Source organism: Hemitrygon akajei, chromosome 29, assembly GCF_048418815.1.
Source record: "Hemitrygon akajei chromosome 29, sHemAka1.3, whole genome shotgun sequence".
Classification (NCBI taxonomy): Eukaryota; Metazoa; Chordata; class Chondrichthyes; order Myliobatiformes; family Dasyatidae; genus Hemitrygon; species Hemitrygon akajei.
In genome coordinates, this window is record NC_133152.1 from 41,352,159 (window position 1) to 41,372,185 (window position 20,027).

Genomic DNA, 20,027 nt, shown 5'->3' on the forward strand with positions numbered 1-20,027 from the left:
CTCGGTCGTTGTGCTCTGGAGTGCGATTTGAACTGGATTCTGCTGATCGCAGGGTTGAGCAGGTGAGTTTACCTGGTGAAGCAGGTAAGTGCCTTGACAGGGCAGCCCTCCGCTGTGGTCCACCACTGCAGCGATATACCTGTAAGGGACAATGCGTCAATCAGAGGAGAAATCAGGCATACAGAGAAAACAATTTAAATTAACTATTCTTTCTTCGTTCACCAAACCTAATCGACTCGCACAAGGAAAATCTTGCGCACTTTTTAATGAAATTATTATAATTTCAGCTGGTTTTCCTGAAATGCCCAAATATCAGAATGAAATATAAATGACAGGTCTGTAAGAAACCTCTGGTCCTGTAGTCTTGATAACAATAACAATCTTGTAGCTATTTCCCCTGTTCTCAGTTTACTCCCTCTCCTGCTCCCTTCAAAAAGCAGTTTTCATACCAACTCAGCTTCTCTAAACACTTAATATTTGACGTGTCTTCATAAACAAAGTCAGGCAATAATTTACCCAGTTGGGTTGGGAAGTGGAAGATTAAACCCGAGTTTCTAGACTGCCAGAGCAGCTTGGAGTTGTGCATCCTATTCTTGCTTGCGTTCCTCACAGGAAACTGGCCAGCTTGGCAATGGACTCAGCCAGTAAGGATCAACAGAGATTAACTACAGGACACCTGGAATATTGTGTTCAGTTCTGGGCACCTCATTATAAGCTTTGGAGAGGGTGCAGAGGAGATTTACCAGCACGCTGCCTCAATTAGAGAGCATGTCTTATGAGGAAAGGCTGAGCAAGCTATAGCTGTTCTCTCTGGAGTGAAGATGATAAGAGGCAACTTGATACAGATGTATACGATGATAAGAGATACAGATCACGTGGACAACTAGCGTCTTTCTCCCCAGGGCATTACAGCTAATATGAGGGACATAATTTTTTAAGTGATTGGAATCAAGTATGGGGGAGATGTCAGAGGAATACTTTTTAAATATAGAGATTGGTGGGTGCTTGGAGATAGTGGTAGCAGAGACAGATATATGAGGGACATTTAAGAGACTCTTAGATAGGCATATAGGTAATAGAAAAATGGAGGGGTATGCGGGATGGAAGAGTTTGATTGGTCTTGGAGTAGGTTAAAAGGTCAGCACAACGTCATGGGCTGAAGGGCCTGTACTGTTCTATGTTCTAATACAAGGATAGTTAGGGAACAGAGGAGAAACTGGAGTCTCTCTCTGATGGGGAATGAGGTGATGCTCACCTGTTATGCCAGCAGAGTTTTTGTGGAATGAACACTCATTCCTTAAGATAAAAAAAATCAATTCTTGTTTTCTGGTGAATACTGCCCCTGGATATTTGGACTGGTTGATGGATGGGGAAGTACATGGACCAAATACAGGCAAATGGGACCAGCTAAGGAAGACAACTTGGTCAGCATAGGTGAATTGTGCCAAAGGGCCTGGTTCTGTCTCTCCCAACCTTCTCAGAAACAGCTTCCATTAACCGCCTGAGCACCCCAAGCACTGATCAGAAAGATTATTATAATTCATTGACTTACTCTCCAGTAGGTTCCAGCTCACTGATCTCAAACCAGACAAGCAGATCATACTTGCTGACACACTGGCCCCGGCTAGGCTTACTCACGGCATTCAGCTTGGTGGCTGGCACTGGGACAAGAAAACACATCAACACAGTGAGCAGTAGCCTGCCAATATACACTGACATTTTTCATGTATTCAACGGCTTTCAAAGTAAACTTCGTAGGGCAAAGGTCAATAAAATATCAAGCAACCAATTCCGTTTTCCAAATCTTTTCCATCATCTGTATACTCTGGCTTGTTCAGTGTGCCCCGGTATGCCAGAATATAAAACACCCTGCAGACTTAGACCTTAGGACCATAAGAAAGGAGCAGAGTTAGGCCATTCAGCCCATCATTCCATCATGGCTGATTTATTATCTCGCAACCTCATTCTCCTGCCTTCTCCCCATATTCTTTGATGCCCTTACTAATCAAGAATCTATCAATCTCCAATTAAACATACTCAGTGACTTGGCCTCCACATCCGTCTGTGGCAATGAATTCCACAGATTCACCCCCTGGCTAAAGAAATTACCCCTCATCTCTGTTCTGAAGGGATGTCTTTCTACTCTAGTCTCAGACTCTCATCAGTATAGGAAACATCCTCTGCACATCCATTTTATCGAGGGCATTCAATACTCAGTAGGTTTCAGTGAGATCTACCCCCCCCCCCCCATTCTTCTGAGCTCCAGTGAGTGCAAGTTCAGCAACAGTTATTACCCTACAACTACCAGGCTCCTAAAGCAGCGTAGATAACTTCACTCACAACAACTCTGAACTGATTCTACAACCTACAGGCTCACTTTCAACATCTCAATACAACTCACGCTGTCAGTCCACCACAGGTAGAGCCCTCCCAACCATCGGGCACATCTACACGAAGCCCTGTAGCAGGAGAGTGGCATCCATCATCACAGACCCCCCCACCATCCAGACCATACTCTTCTCTCACTGCTGCCATCAGGAGCCTCAGGACTCACACCACCAGGTTCAGGAACAGTTACTGCCCCTCAACCACCAGGTTCAGGAACAGTTACTGCCCCTCAACCACCAGGTTTAGGAACAGTTACCGCCCCTCAACCACCAGGTTCAGGAACAGTTACTGCCCCTCAACCACCAGGTTCAGGAACAGTTACTGCCCCTCAACCACCAGGTTTAGGAACAGTTACCGCCCCTCAACCACCAGGTTCAGGAACAGTTACCGCCCCTCAACCACCAGGTTCAGGAACAGTTACCGCCCCTCAACCACCAGGTTCAGGAACCGTTACTGCCCCTCAACCACCAGGTTCAGGAACAGTTACTGCCCCTCAACCACCAGGCTCTTGAAGCAAAGGGGATAACTCCACTCAGCTTCACTTGCCCAATCATCGACATACCCCCACAATCAGTGTCTAACTTCCACGGAATCTTCATCTCATGTTCTCGATATTTATTGCTTATTTATTTATTATTATTTCTTTCTTTTTGAATTTGCACGGTTAGTTGTCTTCTGCACTCTCGTTGATCATCCAAGGGCGGTCTTTTGTTGATTCGGTTCTTATTATTATCATGGATTTATTGAGTATGACTGCAAGAAAATGAATCTTCAGGTTGTATATGGTGATATACATATACTGTACTTTAATAATAGAATTTACTTTGAATCACAATTAAACTTGAACATCCACTCCAGGTTGAAAAGTTATCATTGATCCATTTTCATTCCCAGCCTATAATCCTGGAATTCTCTATTCAAACCACTGTAGGCACACTAGATCCAAAAAATAGGTAGGCCTCCATTAGTCTCGATAGACCATGGATTTGCACCTTGGGAAGTTTCCAGGGCGCAAGCCTGGGCAAGGATTTTTTTTAATGGAAGACTGGCAGTTGCCCAAGCTGCAAGTCTCCCCTCTCCGTGCCACCGATGTTGTCCAAGGGAAGGGCATTAGGACCCATACAGCTTGGCACTGGTGTCGTCGCAGAGCAATGTGTGGTTAAGTGCCTTGCTCAAGGACACACACGCAAGCCTCAGTCAAGGCAACCTTCAGATCACTAGACGAACGCCTTAACCACTCGGCCATGCGCCAACACATCCAAAAAATACCCAAGCAGCTTTAAGAAACCCATCTACTTCTGTGTTGGGAAGAGGGAGGAATAGCTACACTGTTCCCACAAAAAGTGTGGAAACTCAACCACACTGAAACAGCAAACAGTGGCTTATGATTGCTTTTCTTTCTATATTTATTGATTGATTGATTGATTGGAGGTGTGTGTGTGTGTGTGTGTGTATAGATCTCCTCACTGAAGTAGCTTTTGAAATGCAACCTACAAGAGGTTTCAATATTCAGAAAGTAGCAGTCACGTTAAAATCCTTATTCACCGGGATTTCAGTCTTCGGGACTTCAGATCAGAGATCACATTCTTATAACTACTTGTTGATTCCACAAGCACATCGTGGAATTGTCGACAGTACAATCGCACTGGTTGGAGAGACTAACTACATTGTATTCCAGTTCAACTTAATAAGTGCATCTTTAACCTCGTATAATAGATTGTATCCAAGCAGAAAATAAGTCAATAGAACAGGAAATGTGAAGCGACACTTTCTATCACAGCTAAGACAAAAATTATTCGACCCCACCCTCCAAATTCTGAAGCTAAAGAACAAACACATGATAAAATAAAACTTCCTCTAATTGCATGTTACTGAGGCATCGATCACATTTGATTAAAAAAAAAGCAGTGATTTTCACAGCTTAGACATATGGAGTTTTAATCTAGCAAAAACATAAAAGATACATTTCACTCCACCATGGCAAACTTTGGACACACGTACTTTTAAACACAGACGAACATAAGCAGCAGGGAAGCAGCAGCAGAATTGCTATCTACATTGCACCACTTGTATTCAAAGCATGTGTGTTGCATCAAAACTGTAACCAACGTTTGGAGGAGAACTTTGATTTTGGAGCAATGCAATATTCAGGAAATAATTCAAAGGAAAAGTCATTATAAGGGCTTTTTGGAACAAATCAGAATGGAGATTTTATTCATTATTTCCAAATAGTTGTAAGCTGCTATATTTTAGATTTAGAGAAATATCCAAATCATTGGGCATTTTCAAGGAAGTTTTTTTTTAAGTTGATAATATACAATAGCAAACAGCTGACAGAGATTTAGCAGATAACTAGGTGAATGCTGAGCTAACCTAGGGAGAGGTCGCGGAGGCTCGAAGTTTTCGGACGGACTCGGAGTTGGCTGTGGTCGGGGCTCCCAAAGTGCTGTATCGGCAAGCTGCGGCGCTGGAGGTTCATGGCAGGAAGAGTTTTTCTTCCTTCTACCGTCTGCGTGAGATGATGGGCTGTCGGGACTTTGGGACTTTCTTTTAAACCGTGCCATGGACTGCTCTTTATCAGATTACGGTATTGCTTTGCACTGTTGAAACTATGTGTTATGTGTTCTTTGTCAGTTAGTCTTTTATCAATTATGGTATTGTCTGCACTGTTGAAACTATATGTTAACTATAACTATATGTAACTGTGTGGTTTTGTGTAGGTCTTGTAGCTTTTAGGTTTATCTGATGGGTTTGTAGTTCCTTTGTGGGGAACGTGCTAAGACGGTAGCACGATATCGATACGCAGCAGCCTCTCCGGACTCTGGATTGGGGATTACCAAACGTTATGTGGTTTTTCTTGTGTGGTCTGTTTTGTGCTTTTTCGTGATACCATTCCGGAGAACGTTGTCTCATTTTTTAAATGCATTGTATTTGTGGTTTATAAATGACAATAAACTGAATCTGAAATACATTTCCTGTAGATCAGGGATTCTCAACCTGGTGTCCATGAGGTTAAAAGTAGGGGTCCATGGCATATAAAAAACTCAGGAACCCTGCTAATAAAACTAAATACCAGTTGCATAATGACAAACTTTTAAAAGGATAAAAAATTAAACATTTTGACATGTTTCAGCCTAACTGCCGTGTCAAAGATGGCATACATCATAATGCTGAGATTGTAAAAGGAAAATCAAGAGAGGTAAGCTCCACAGTAGCATCCTTCTTAGCACCTCCAAAGCTTCTAACACAATCCAGTGCCTCTTATTTCTAAATGTTTACTTTGATTGGCTCATTTTATGCTCATTGCACTTCAGACAGAAAATTATCATGACTCCCTTCATGAATCTGGACCAGCTGGAAAAACAGGATGAAAAATGGCAGATGGAATTGAATGCAGACAAGTGTGAGGTGCTGCATCTTGGGAGGACAAACCAGGGTAGGTCTTACATACTGAGTGGTCGGGCACTGGGGAGTGCGGTAGAACAAAGGGATCTGGGAATACAGATCCATAATTCCTTGAACGTGGTTTCACAGGTAGATAGGGTCGTAAAACGAGCTTTTGGCACACTGGCCTTCATTAATCAATGTATTGAGTACAGGAGTTAGAATGTTATGTTGACATTGTACAAGACATTGGTGAAGCCTAATTTGGAGTATTGTGTGCCGTTTTGGTCACCTAGCTGCAGGAAAGATATCAATAAGATTGAAAGGACAGAGAAAGTTTTCAAGGATGTTGCCAAAACTTGAGGACATGAGTAATAGGGAAAGGTTGAGCAGGTTGGGACTTTCGGAGAATGAGGGGAGATTGGACAGAGCTATAATAGGATAAATGGAAGCAGGCTTTTTCCAGTGAGGTTGGGTGAGGTCCTCAGTTAAGGGTGAAAGATGAAATGTTTCAGAGGATCTTCTTCACTCAGAGGATGGTGCAAATGTAGAACAATTTGCCAGTGCAACTGATGGATGTGGGTTCAATTTCAATATTTAAGATAAATGCGGAAAGGTACATGTAGGGAAGGGATATGGAGCCCTATGATCAGGGTGCAGGTCAATGGAACTAGACAGATTTTAATAGTTTAGCATGGACTAGATGGGCTGAACAGCCTGTTTCTTTGCTGCCATGTTCTAAGACTCAAATCTAGGAGACTCCCAGCACCACATTTCACCTCATTGCTCCTAAGGATTCTCTTTCACAATCTCACTCAATGCTATCATTATATAATATAAATCTGCTTTCAATGTTTTTTTCTTATTATATCCTCCTCTTTGTCCATTTCATCAGCTCTTGCTAAGGTCACTCCTACAATAAATCTTCCTTTGTATTCTTGAAACTGGGAACATTCGCCTGCTGAGATCTTTCTCCTTGGGTTACAGTCAGGGAAGATTGATTGCACTTTATTACCTGATCTTTCCCAGAATCTCACAGCAATACAGGTTGTTAATTTTGTTACTTACAGATTTACCTTCTCCCTTCTGTTTTACAACCTTGGGGTATAAGACCACAAGATGAAAGCACAGAATTAGGCCTTTCAGCTCCACCATTCCATCACGGCTGATTTATTATCCCTCTCAACTCCATTCCTCCACCTTCTCCCTGTAACTTTAGGCCCCCTTACTAATCAGGAACTATTAACCTCTGCTTTAAATATACCCAATAACTTGGCATCCATGAGTGTTTGTGGCAATGAATTCCACAGATTCACCACCATCTGGCTAAAGAAATTTCTCCTCATCTTGGTTCCAATGAGCCATCCTTCTATCCCGACGTTGTTCAATCTGACAGATTGCAACACTTTATCACCTTACTAATGATAATATGAAGGAAACTGCCAGTTGGAAACAAGATTCAAGAATAGTTACGTTGTGGAGGAAAATCTATAAGTCACGTAGATCCCATCCCCTGACTAAAACTGATGACACAGGGTCTTTCACTATAAAACCTAGAACTGGTACAAATATATCTGAAGGTTTCCATCAGCAGTCTTGATTCATTTGAACTTGGGGCATGGAGGGGAGGCCGAAGAAGAGGGGATGGAACATAGAACAGTACAGCACAGAAACAGGCCCTTCAGCCCACAATGCTGTGCTGAACCAATCAAATTAGTACTCAAATGTCCAACTAATCTCCTCTGCCGACGCAATATCCATCCCCTTCCATTTCCCACACATTGACGTGCCTATCTAAACATCCCGTAAAAGTTCCTAATGTATCCCTACCACCGTCACCCCAGCCTGTGCATTCCAAGCACCCACCAGTCTATGTATAAAAAACTTGTTTCTCACATCTTCAAACTTATCCTCTCTCACCTTAAATCAGGGCTCTCAGCCTTTTTTTAAAATACCATTAGTCCCTACTATTAACCAAGGAGATCCATTGACCTCAGTTGGAAAACCCTACTTTAAATGCATGTGCCTTAGTCATTTCGACCCTGGGAAAAAGATTCTCCCTGTCTACATCTCTAATAACCTTATAAATATGTCTCAGATCTCCTCTCAGCCTACCCCGCTCCGGAGAAATCAATCCAAGTTTGTCCAACCTCTCGAGAGGATTTAACTAGTTTAGCGGGGGGAGGGAGGGAACGGAGACCAGAGCTCCAGTGGAGAGATGGAGAAGAATGGAGATGCCAGGGCCAGTAAAAACAGGCAGCCGCAAAATAATAGATACAATGTGGTGGATAGTTTGAAGGAACACACACAAGATGCTGGAGGAACTCAGCAGGCAAAGCAGTCTCTTAGCAAATGAGCAAGCAGTCAACGTTTCGGGCCTGACCCTTCATCAAGATAGTTCAAAGTGTGTTTATTCTAATGCTAGGAGTATACGGGTAAAGATACTAAGAGCGTGGATCTGTACATGGAACTATAATGTTGTGGCCATTATCCCTTCTTGAAAATAAAATGAAAACTAATAATCAGCTTACTGTTAAAGAACCAAGTGGGAAACTAGCATGAAGCTTGTGCACCGGTAATGGCCAAGGATTACTAGATCCAATAATTGCACTGGAAGTACATGATGGCCAGCACATTTGCATGTACTTTGAGTTCATGGCCAAAGACCAGCATTCTCCCCTTAAATGAAAAGGTCCGTGAATGAGGAGGATAAAGTCAAACTCAGACAGCAATGATGATTTTAAGCTATAGATTCAACTTCACAAAGCAAGATGGCCAGCGTAACGCTAGCCAGATTCAATTCCGCTGCTGTCTGAAATGAGGTTTTTTTTAGTGTTCTCCCTGTGACCTTGTGGTTTTGCTCCAGGTCTCCGGTTTCCTCCCACATTCCAAAGATGTACGGGGTCAGAAGGCTAATTGGTCACAAGGGTGTAATTGGGCAATGTGAGCTCGTTGAGCAGGAAAGACATGCTACCGTGCTGTACTTCCACAAAGACCGCTCTTTCCACACACACACAGCGTACTTATTTCAGCAGATGCTGGAAATCCAGAGCAATGTACACACAAAATGCCGGAGGAACTCAGCAAACCAAGAAGCATCTATGGAGGGGAATAAATAGACAACACCTCATGCCAAGACTGTCCATCGGGACTGGAAAGGAAGCGGGGAGAAGCCGGAATTAGAATGTGGGTGGACTGGGAGGAACTGGCAGGTGATAGGTGAGAGCAGGTGTGGAAGGGGGTGATGAAGTAGAAGATGGAAGATGAAAGGTGGAAAAGGTAAAAGGCTAAAGGAGGAGGAATCTGATAGGGAAGTGGACCACGGGAGAAAGGGAAGGAAGATGGAGGTGCACCAGAGGTGAGGAGAAGAGGAGGGTTCAGAGGGCAGCTTTTATCACTGTGATAACTGGTTGGTCACGCAGCCGCAGTTTGCATATCCAAAACAACAAAATGGGTGCTTGACATGGGGAGACTACACTAAATGGGATCTCAAACATCACTAATTTGCCATGGCTCCGTACTAGTTACCAACCATGATGCTTTGGGATTTTCAGAATGTGACAAGTGGGAAGAGGGTGCATGAGAAAGGCCGGCAGCTGATCGGTGGTGTTGACGAATGAGCCAGCAGCAGATGTGACAAACGTGTTGGCATTCTCAGACAGAGCGTCAAGCAACTGCACATTTACATAGCCAGACATCAGATATCTAATCAACTCAATCTTTCGGTTATGGTCTGAAATGAAAAAAAGGAAATCAAATAGAGATGGATGGTGTAGAGGATAAAGGGTCAACAGGAAAAGGAAGGGGCATGAACAGAAAATAAATGATTAACATGCAAAAGTAATATTAGAAAACTATTTAACGCAAGCATAAAAGTATACAAGCTCTGTTGCAAAAGACTTGAAATAGTAAATATTAGAAACTTTTAGCAGAACTATCACATATCATAGAGCAAGCGTGTGAGGCTCACTGCATTATCCACCCTTGCCTGTTGTTGGTAAGCCACACGCAGGGAACAATTTTCAATAATCAGATTTAAATAAATAAAAATCCCACTGAAGGTTACGGAGACAAGAAATTTCAAGATGCTGGAATCTAAGGCGACAAACAATCTGCTGGAAGAACCCAGCAGGTCAGGCCGCCTCTGTGGGAGGAAGGGAATTGTTCTCGTCTCGCTGCTGCCATCGGGCAGGAGGTACAGGAGCCTCAGGACCCACACCACCAGGCTCAGGAACAGTTATTACCCCTCAACCATCAGGCTGCTGAAGCAACTTGGACAACTCGACTCTCCTCGATGCTAAATTGATCACTGAAGATAAACTGTACACTCACTTTCAAGGACTCTACAAACTTGTGTTCTCAGCATTATTTATTTGTTTGCTTGTTTGACTGATGATGTTTTTTTGTATTTTTTCCACATTGGTTGCTTGTCAACCTTTGTGCGTAGTTATTCATTGACTCTATTTTATTTCTTTGTTCTATTGTGAATGCCTGCAAGAAAATTAATCTCAGGGGAGTATATGGTGACCCTCAGGCTAGGGTGCCTCAGACACTTGCACTGTATTGTAGCTATTTTAGGTACTGCACTGTACTGCTGCTGAAAAAAAAACAAATTTCATGACATATGTGAGTGATGATAAACCTGATTCTGATCTGGGTCTCTATTGTGGACTGAGAGTGGGAAGGGGGCAGGGAGAGGGGAGTCATGGTTGAGAAAAGGGGAAGGGAGTGGGAAGCACCAGAGAGACATTCTGTAATGATCTATAATGATCAATAAACAAAGTTTTTGGAATCAAATGACCTAGCCTTGTGTTTCAGGGCTGGGTGAGTCTGCACTCACACAATCCCCTGCCCCACCACTCCTTCTCTGTCACCTATCCCATACACGCTCAACATTCCCAATCTCCTTGGTTCCCGCCAGATTTACAAACTGGCTCTCCACTCCACACTGACAAATACAGTACTGTGCAAAAATCCTTGGCACCCTAGTTATATATATACACACACACACACATGTGCACAGTACCGTATTTTCATTAGTTAATACAGATGAACAAAATAATGGCAGCAAACTAGTTTATAGAATTAAGATCATAAATGAAGAACTTCAAGACACATACGATAAAAAAGATAAGACATTTGTTAGTTTTTCACTTCACTGAATGTGGCTGCTTGGCATAGCACTCAAATCAAGTAATCTGACTGGATATCAGAATAGGATTGTACCGTGGTAAGAAAATGGTCAATTTGGCCTTCAGTCTAGCATGAGTGATGGAAAGTTAAAGCAAGAAAGAGAAGGGGAGAGAAGGATAAATGAAAGAGAGAGAGAGAGACAGAAAAGTGGGGTGAAGAGAGAGAGAGTGAGAGACAACAGAAACCGAGGAGGAATAGGTGTTCATATATCAGCGCTGTACACTGCAGTGTAACAAGCTGAAAATTATTCTTTGCATCAAAGGGTCTCCATTAATGAGGGACTGGCCACATAATAAGCTCCATTTAGCACTCTTAATCACAAACAGAACTTACTGTTCTACCATCACACAAACTAGGAGCAGCTTCTTCCCTTCACCATCAGATTCCTGAACCCATGAACACTACCGTACTACTTTTGCTCTCTTCCCAACTTAATTATCTTTTTTAAAAATATAGATTTCTCAATATATGGTATACTTTACGAATTGCACTGTACTGCTGTCACAAAACAACATATTTCAGGACCAGTGCTAGCGATAATAGACCTGACTCTGAGAGGAGACGAAAGACTGGACATGACCGCAATTAACTCTGTTTGAAATTCGATTTCGTACTTCGACTCACCTGGTTTTGAGAGAGGCATTGGAGGAGGGAAGTATTTGCGAGCTGGTTGTGGAGTTCTACTGAAACAAACAAACATTACTCTCAGTATTTCCCCATGTTAAACAGAAGCAAGAATACTAAACCGACTAATTGTAGGAAAAACGGAAGCAAAGACAACAGTAAGTCCTTCCTAACAGACTTTATCAGCATTCTACTAATTTACTAATTCCCCATTGCTGTGATTTGATGTTGTGGGGTATACGTCTGTACACCCCATACTGGATGTACAAAATAAAGTGGTTACTGAGGGCATGTTTGTGGTCTTCTGCTGCAGTAACCCATTTACGTCAGGATTCGATGTGTTGTACGTTCAGAGATGCTCTTCCGCACACCATCTGTGGTTACTTAAGTTACTGTCGCCTTCCTGTCAGCTTGAACAAGTCTAGTCATTTTCCTCTGACCTCTCTCATTAACAAGACATTTTCAACCACAGAACTGCCGCTCACTGGATGTTTGTTGCTTTTCTCTCCATTCTCTGCAAACTCTAGAGATGGTTGTGTGTGAAAATCCCAGGAGATTTGCATTTTCTGAGATACTCAATCCACCCCATCTGGCACCAACAATCACTCCACGGTCAAAGTCACTTAAATCACATTTCTTCCCCATTCTGATGTTTGGTCTGAACAACAACCGAACTCTTGACCATGTCTGCATGCTTTTATGTACTGAGTTGTTGCCACATGATTGGCTCATCAGATATTTGCATTAATGAGCAGGTATACTTCTTAAAGTGGCCACCGAGTGTACAAGATTAGTGAATTTCCTCGCTAGTGCAATATAATCTGGCTGTTCAATACTTTTCAATGTATTTCCAATTAACTTCAGGAAATATATTGGATTCGAAACACAACTTATTCAGTTTCTTACTATATTACTAGGGTGAGGGGACGTTGTGGGTGTGCAAGTGGGAAGGTGGAGGGAGGAGAAACAGGATTATGTGGGAAGGTTGAACCATAGGTCTAAACTCGGATGATTAGGAGTCTATCTAGTTGCAAAGTACAAGATTTCACGGGGAATTGACAAAGAAGGTGCTGACAGATGTTTCCACTTGGGGGTGGAATATGGAACTAGCAGGCATTGCTCCAGAAGGAGGTTGCCCATTTAAACATTATAAAAGATTTTTTTTGTTAAGCTTTGGAATTGTCTACCTCAGAGAGGCTGTCACTGATTATATTCAAGGTCAGGAGAACTGGAAGGAAAGACAGTGTTTAGAGAAAGGGAGCCAAGATGCGGTTGAGCAATGAATCAATTATGATGAGGGTCATGTGTGAGCTCTCCAGCCTTTTACATGAGACCCAAGGGTGATGTTTTCTTCAACATAGAAATACAATTCCTATAGATCCAATTCATTGATTTAGTTCATTTATTGAATGTAATTTCCTGCTTCCTTCTCACCTGATAAAATCCTGTCCTTGGTAATGATAGGGGTGCTGCTGGTAGTGTCCAAATACCTCAAATACAATAGGCTTCATCTTGATATATTCCACAAATGATTCGGTTACTTCAACAGCAATCTGAGTAAAATAACAATAGGCTGTCTCAGAAGGCAAGTTTTCAACGACTTCATGGAATGCTTATGGACAGGACTGATGAAACTGCCAGTTAATGGGAGAGTAATTCGGACTCACATTCTGTACGTGGTAAAACCCAAGGGGTGTTCCCCGGCCTCCGTTCTTCAGGGGTTCCGTGGAGAAAGCCTCGTCATGACGATGCAGAAAGCTGTAAGATATCAGTGATATTAGCATTCATTCAACTCTCTTAAGGATGAGATTGCAGGAGGGAAGGAAGTGGCTGTAAGTGAAACAATTCCTATCTTTCAGCTCCTGGTTATACTTAGAGCTTGAACGTTTTTTGGCCTTTGCATTTGTTTCACTTCAATTTCTTTAAGTGTTTGGGGAAGTCAGGGTGTTCTTGAAGATAAAAGATCAGCTTTATTTGTTACACGTGGATGCCACTGTAGCGTAGTGGTTAGCACAAAGCTGTTACAACGCGCGACGTTCGGGAGTTCCGAGTTCAATTCCAGCAAAGTTCTGTAGGCGTCTCCGTACGTCCTTCCCGCGGAATGCGTGGGTTTACACTGGGTGCTCCAGTTTTCTTCCACAGCCCAAACACGTGCTGGGTAGGTTATTTGGTTACTATAAACTGTCCCGCTACAACAACCTGCTACCATTGTTAAAAAGAAATAGAAAATGCGGAAAGACTCAGAGTAATATAGAAGTACAGCACACAAACAGGCCTTTTGGCCCTTCTAGTCCATGCCAAAACTATTTAGATCAACCTGCACCAGGGCCATAAGCCTCCATACCCCTACTATCCATTACTTATCCAAACTCCTCTTAGATGTTGAAATTGAGCTTGCATGCACAACTTGTGCTAGCGGCTCATTCCACACTCTCGTGACCATCTGAGTGAAGAAGTTTCCCCTCATGTTCTCCTTAAACATTACACCTTTCACCTTTAACCCATGAGCTCTAAGCTTCAGTCGCACCCAACCTCCGTGGAAAAAAACTTGCTTGCACTTACATTATCTATACCCCTCAATTTTATACACCTCCATCAAATCTCCCCTCATTTACCTACATTTGCTCAATTCAATATAAATTGCAAACTAATAATAGGAAATCCATCCAATTATCATTAAAAATATCACAACTTGCTCACCTCATGGGTCTTTCAGGACTGTAGGGTTGAATTCTACCTGCCCTGGTTTGGATGTGACAGATATTAATACTTTATGTTGTAGTCCCGCGAGCTTCTCAGCAATTACACAGAACGTTATTGTAGGTTTGTGAGGTTCTTCACGTAATGGAACTACAGACTCGATTACTCCTGCTCTACACGGACTCTTTCTCCTTCTGTGGACGCACTTCTTTCCAAATGAATGGGGGAACGTCAATAGCAAGCGTCATTTATACTTGAACTTAATAGAAAATTCTATATTTTGCATCTGAAGATTTGCACGTGCAGCGAAACCCCAAAGTACAGAAAATAAAAGAATAGAAGGATGTCTCTTTACGACAGGATTAGAAGGAATTTCTTTAGCCAGAGGGTGGTGAATTTGTGGAATTCATTGCCACAGGTGGCTGTGGAGGCCAAGTGGTCGGGTATATTTAAAGCAAAAGTTGATAGGTTCTTAATAGTAAGGGTGTCAAAGGTTACAGGGAGAAGACAGGAGAATAGAGTAGAAAGAAAAAATAAATCAGTCATGATGGGATATTGGAATAGACTCAATGGGCTGAATGGCCTGATTTTGCTCCTGTGTTATATGGACTTATTCTTCAACAAGGTGTGGTGATTTTGTCCAAGACAATTTTGTCAAACAGGATATGACAACAGCAGATATTGATGGAATTTCTGATTTAGTGAGTTTTCAGTGTGAGGTATTTCCACTAGATGGTGCATTTCACTGTATTAGTGAACTTTGCCTTGGTTGGGGAAAAGATTTATAGCATCCATTTACCTAGAGCTCTTGGCACCAGGCATATTTACAAAGTAGCAAAGGGAATGAGGGGGGAAAGGAGTTGGGGTGCACGCAGAAAGAGAAAGAACACGTACTTCAAAGGTACTTTAATTGCGGAGTAGAGGAAACAAGTAGGTCTTTGATCAGCTGCCGATCATTATGAACTCCCAAAGCAGAAAGGCTCATCAACATGTCTACGCACTAAGCTGCCCCACCACAACTACTTTTTCCATTTCCTGTCAGTCACCTAATGTACAGACACTCCTGTGCCTAGCATCAGCTTATGGGACGAGCAATCAGTCTATGTATATAACCTATGTATTATATTTATTGTGTTTTTAGTCATTGTATTCTTTATCTTACTAAGTTTTTCGCACTGCATTGGATCCAGGGAAATGATTTCTCCTTTACATTTATGTATTAAACAATCTTGAATCTTATAGAACAGAAACATATCACTAACTAAGCTGTTCTCGTAAGTACACCACCAAGTGGACTAATTTCAAGTTCAATGACAGGCAGTGAGTGGTAACCTTTCCAATGAATGACAAATGGTAGTTATATCCTCTCAACACTTTGGTAGCTGTTTTAGAATGTACCGGTGCACATTAGCAATGTAACTGATGCAATCAATAGGACAAGGCATTTGTATATAGAATGACACAGTTCCCATCTCTAATGGTTTGCGCAAATGTGTCACATCATCTGAAACCTTGACAAACTTCTACAGATGCACAGTGGAAAGTATCCTAACTGGTTGCATCATGGCCTGGTATGGCAACACCAATGCCCAAGAACTCAGCCCAGCCCATCACCCCCAATGCCCTCCCCAACAGTGAGCAGAGCTACAAGAAACACTGCCACCAGAAAGCAGCATCAATCATTGAGGACCCCCACCGTCAAGGCCATGCTCTCTTCTCGCTGTTGCAATCAGTAGAGAGGTACAGGAGCCTTAGATTCCACAACGCTAGATTCAGGAGCAGTTATTACCTTTCAACTATCAGGGTCCTGAACCAGTGTGGATAATTTCACCCTCCTCAACACTGAACTGATTCCATAACCTGTAGACTCATTCTCAAGGATTCTACAACTCATGTCCTCAATTATTACTTTTTTTAAATTATGAGGGGTGACTGATAAGTTTGTGGCCTAAGGTAGAAGGAGATAAGTTATTAACCAAACTTTCTGCATAATCACTCAAATAGTTGACTTGCGTGTGCATGTAACAAGAGCTGTATAACTCATCTCCTTCTGCCTTAGGCCACGAACCTATCAATCACCCATCTGTAGACACTTTCTGGAGGTCCAAGGTCCATATGCTCCACGACCACTGGACTGAGTGTGTAAATGTAGGAGGGGACTGTGTTGAAAAATAAATGTACTAGGTTTTCTAAAATTGACTCTGTCTACCTTAGGCCACGAACTTATCAATCACCCCTCATATCTATTATTTGTCTTTTTAATGCATCTGCGCAATTTGCTTTCTTTTGCACATTGTTTGTTTGTCAGTCTCTGTGTGTAGTTTTTCACTGATTCTATTGTATTTCTTTGTTCCACTGTGAATGCCCAGAGGAAAATGAACCTCAGGGTACTGTACGGTGACATATATGTATCTTGATAACAAATTTACTTCGAACTTTATGAAGATACTGTATTTCCTAATTTGTGCATCATCACTTTGAAACCTGCCAAATCCACAGTGAAAGTGGCACTTGTTGCTGCTTTTAGTACATTTGAGACAACGTTTATAAAGAGATGTGAAGCCTGGAGATCCTTACTTGAACTGACAGAAGATGTCTGCATATTCGGCCGGGATCCCACTTGCTTGTAACACTGTCACCCGGAACGTGAAAACGCTGCCAATTTTCAGGTGCTCAGTAACATCGTCAGAGATCCTCTCTGAGGATAACTTGGGATCCAATTCCGTACTCGATTTGAAACCTGTTGTTGAAGTCCCAAGAACAATTGCAATGATTTATTGAACATTTCTCTATCAGTTAATACACAATGCAAAAGAAAAGGGTTTGAACAAGTTAATAACCTTCTTCCATTACAGCTGTTGTTTCCAACATATTTATATTTTAAGCTTCCTCAAACAGAAAGTAGCCAAGGAAATATCAAAGGTCAGACTTACTATTAAGGTCAATGCCGCTTATTTCACAAATAAATAAACAAAATGTATTTTAATCACTAATTTCTTTAACATATATAACATATAACAATTACAGAAACAGGTCATCTCGGCCCTTCTAGTCCGTGCCAAACGCTTACTCTCACCTAGTCCCACCTACCTGCACTCATCCCATAAATCCCATAACCCTCCATTCCTTTCCTGTCCATATACCTATCCAATTTTTTTTTAAATGACAAAATCGAACCTGCCTCTACCACTTCTACTGGAAGCTTGTTCCACACAGCTACCACTCTCTGAGTAAAGAAGTTCCCCCTCGTGTTACCCTTAAACTTTTGCCCCTTAACTCTCAACTCATGTCCTCTTGTTTGAATCTCCCCTACTCTCAATGGAAAAAGCCTATCCACGTCAACTCTATCTATCCCCTTCATAATTTTAAATACCTCTATCAAGTCCCCCCTCAACATTAACAGAAAATCATTTTACTAATTCTCAAAATATCATGTCTTCTCAAAATCGAGTGTCGTACTTTAATAGGAATCAATAAAGTAAAAGGGTCATAATTTTAAAAATCTAATTTAAAAAATCTATTTTAATAATGTAATTATAATTTAATTATCATTGTTAACAAAAACTTAAAAAACAGTTGGATAGGTACAAGGATTAGAAAGTTTAGAACGTTATCAGCCAAGCACTGGCAAAATGGACTAGCCAGGATCTTGTACAGCATGGACCAGTTGGGCCGAATGGCCTGTTTCTGTGTCATATAGCTCTGTGACTCTAATCGTTAATATTTTTTTAAAAAATACTCATGATCTCTGTTCAGGTAGTCTGAGCAGTTAAAGGGAATTATGTTTAGTGGTAAACTCCTTTCTGGTGTGACATGGTAGCATAGTGGTCAGCACAATGCTTTACAGTACCAGCAACCCGGGTTCAAACCCTGCTGCTGCCTGGAGGAGTTTGCACATTCTTCCTGTGACGGCATGGGTTCCTCTGCGTGCTCCAGTTTCCTCCCCCAGTCCAAAAACGGACCAGTCGGTAAGTTAATTGGTCACTGTAAAGTGTCCCATGAATAGGCTAGGGTTAAATCAGGGCGGTACAGCTCGAAGGGTTGGTAGGGCCTATTGCACGCTGAATCTCAATCAAACTTACATACATACATATCCCTTATTGAAATGTATCATACATTGAAAGGACTAAACAGAGTGGATGTGGAGAGATGTTTCCAATAGAGGGGGGAGTTTAGGACCAGAGGGCACAGCCTCAGAAGACAGATGAGGAGGTATTTATTTAGCTGGAGACTGGTGAATCTGTGGAATTCATTGCCACAGATGGCTGCGGAAGCCAACTTATTGGGTATATTAAAAGTGGAGGTTGATAAGTGTCTCCACTTAAACATACTGAATTATGGTCACTGTACCCATTGTGCTCCCCTTCCGTCATTTTTCTCCATCTTCTCAGTTTAATTCCCTAATATAACTACGGTACTTTTCCTAATATAAACCTAATTCTCTAATATAAACCGCTTTTGGATGCAAATTCCACCTCCCCTCCGCCCCCTTGCACCGAGACAATCCCGCTACCTTGCCCTTCCCTGCTGCTCTAACCTAGTTTGAGTGCCACAGAATGAGCTTTAAGCACCAGATTTGCTCGGTACTGCACAATTCCCAATAGGATTCTGAAGAAATACTTAACAGTAAGCTGTGCATGTTACGATTTATATTACCAAACCCTGATGAGGTTATTGAAATGGCTTTCCGTTCTGATGAAGGAACTATATTGAATTCTGTAAAATGAACTCAGTTGGACATCTGGTATAATCTCATTATACTCCTAAAGCAGTCTGAAAAAGCCATTGCTACTGTTTACACTGTCGTGCTTATTTAAGGTTCACTGAAAATTTTTTACCGAGCTCGTTGATTCTGTTCAGCTCCTCTGATGGGGTAACGACCTCTGCACTTTGACCTTGCCCTTCCACAATCCTGAGCTCCTCCAGTGACAGCCCAGAGCGTGACATCACCATGGAAGAAACCCCACTCTGCAATTCGAGCGAACATTTGTGCTGGTCAGAACCTTCAACTAACAAGCATTAAATACAGCGGTAGGTTGAGAGATAGCCATACCTCCTGGAAGTACTCATCGTCGAATGAGATTTTAGCAGTCCCGGATTGGCGAATGCCCGATCCGTAATCTGGCGCCTCGTCATCAGCTGGAAGTTCAAACACAAAACATTTAGGTGAATTCCAAACGAGTACGAGTTGGACATGCAAAGACAATGATAAGAGGAGCAAATCATAAACGTAAGAGATTCCGCAGGAATCTGGAACAACACCATCCATATGCTGGAGGAACACCATGTGCTGCCCAATGTGACCAATGAAAACCTGTATGTCTTTGGAATGTGGGAGGAAACCACAGTACCCAGGGGAAACCCTTACAGACAGCAGCGGTAAGTAAACAGTAATATTGTCACAATAACCGTTATACCATCGGGCTGCCCTTCTGTTTACCTTCTAGAAACCACAGAAGATATTGAAGTCATTACTTTGGGATGGCGGTAAAAATAAATGAATCAATCACAAGAGTCAATCTCATGGTGTAATAAGGGCACCTCAGGCAAACTACCTACTTTTAGTTTTCACTAGGCCTCAGCCTCGAGGAATTCATTGCCGGTACACCTACCTGTGATGGCCTGCACACCCACTCGGAGGAATCCCCGGACATCTCCCTTCTCGCTAACTATTGCGATCCTGTGAACAAGGGGCACGGGATACAACAAATTGCTGAGGTAAACGAAGGCCCTGGGGG

The 20,027-nt window shown here is 42.2% G+C and overlaps 1 protein-coding gene across 17 annotated transcripts in view; it reads right to left on the reverse strand.

Annotated features, from left to right (window-relative positions):
• kif1b (kinesin family member 1B) overlaps positions 1-20,027 on the reverse strand; it is a 278,399-nt gene that overhangs the window by 47,388 nt on the left and 210,984 nt on the right. For 9 of the 17 annotated variants that reach the window (XM_073032199.1, XM_073032193.1, XM_073032198.1 and 6 more), the window contains 9 exons: positions 19,902-20,020; positions 19,343-19,428; positions 19,128-19,257; positions 16,867-17,029; positions 13,257-13,347; positions 13,024-13,142; positions 11,590-11,648; positions 1,553-1,661; positions 73-139 (listed from right to left, as the gene is read on the reverse strand). In XM_073032199.1, coding sequence (XP_072888300.1) covers positions 73-139; positions 1,553-1,661; positions 11,590-11,648; positions 13,024-13,142; positions 13,257-13,347; positions 16,867-17,029; positions 19,128-19,257; positions 19,343-19,428; positions 19,902-20,020 — 943 coding nt within the window. The remainder of the gene's footprint in view (positions 1-72; positions 140-1,552; positions 1,662-11,589; positions 11,649-13,023; positions 13,143-13,256; positions 13,348-16,866; positions 17,030-19,127; positions 19,258-19,342; positions 19,429-19,901; positions 20,021-20,027) is intronic. The other 8 variants (XM_073032205.1, XM_073032200.1, XM_073032209.1 and 5 more) reach the window with 1 other exon arrangement.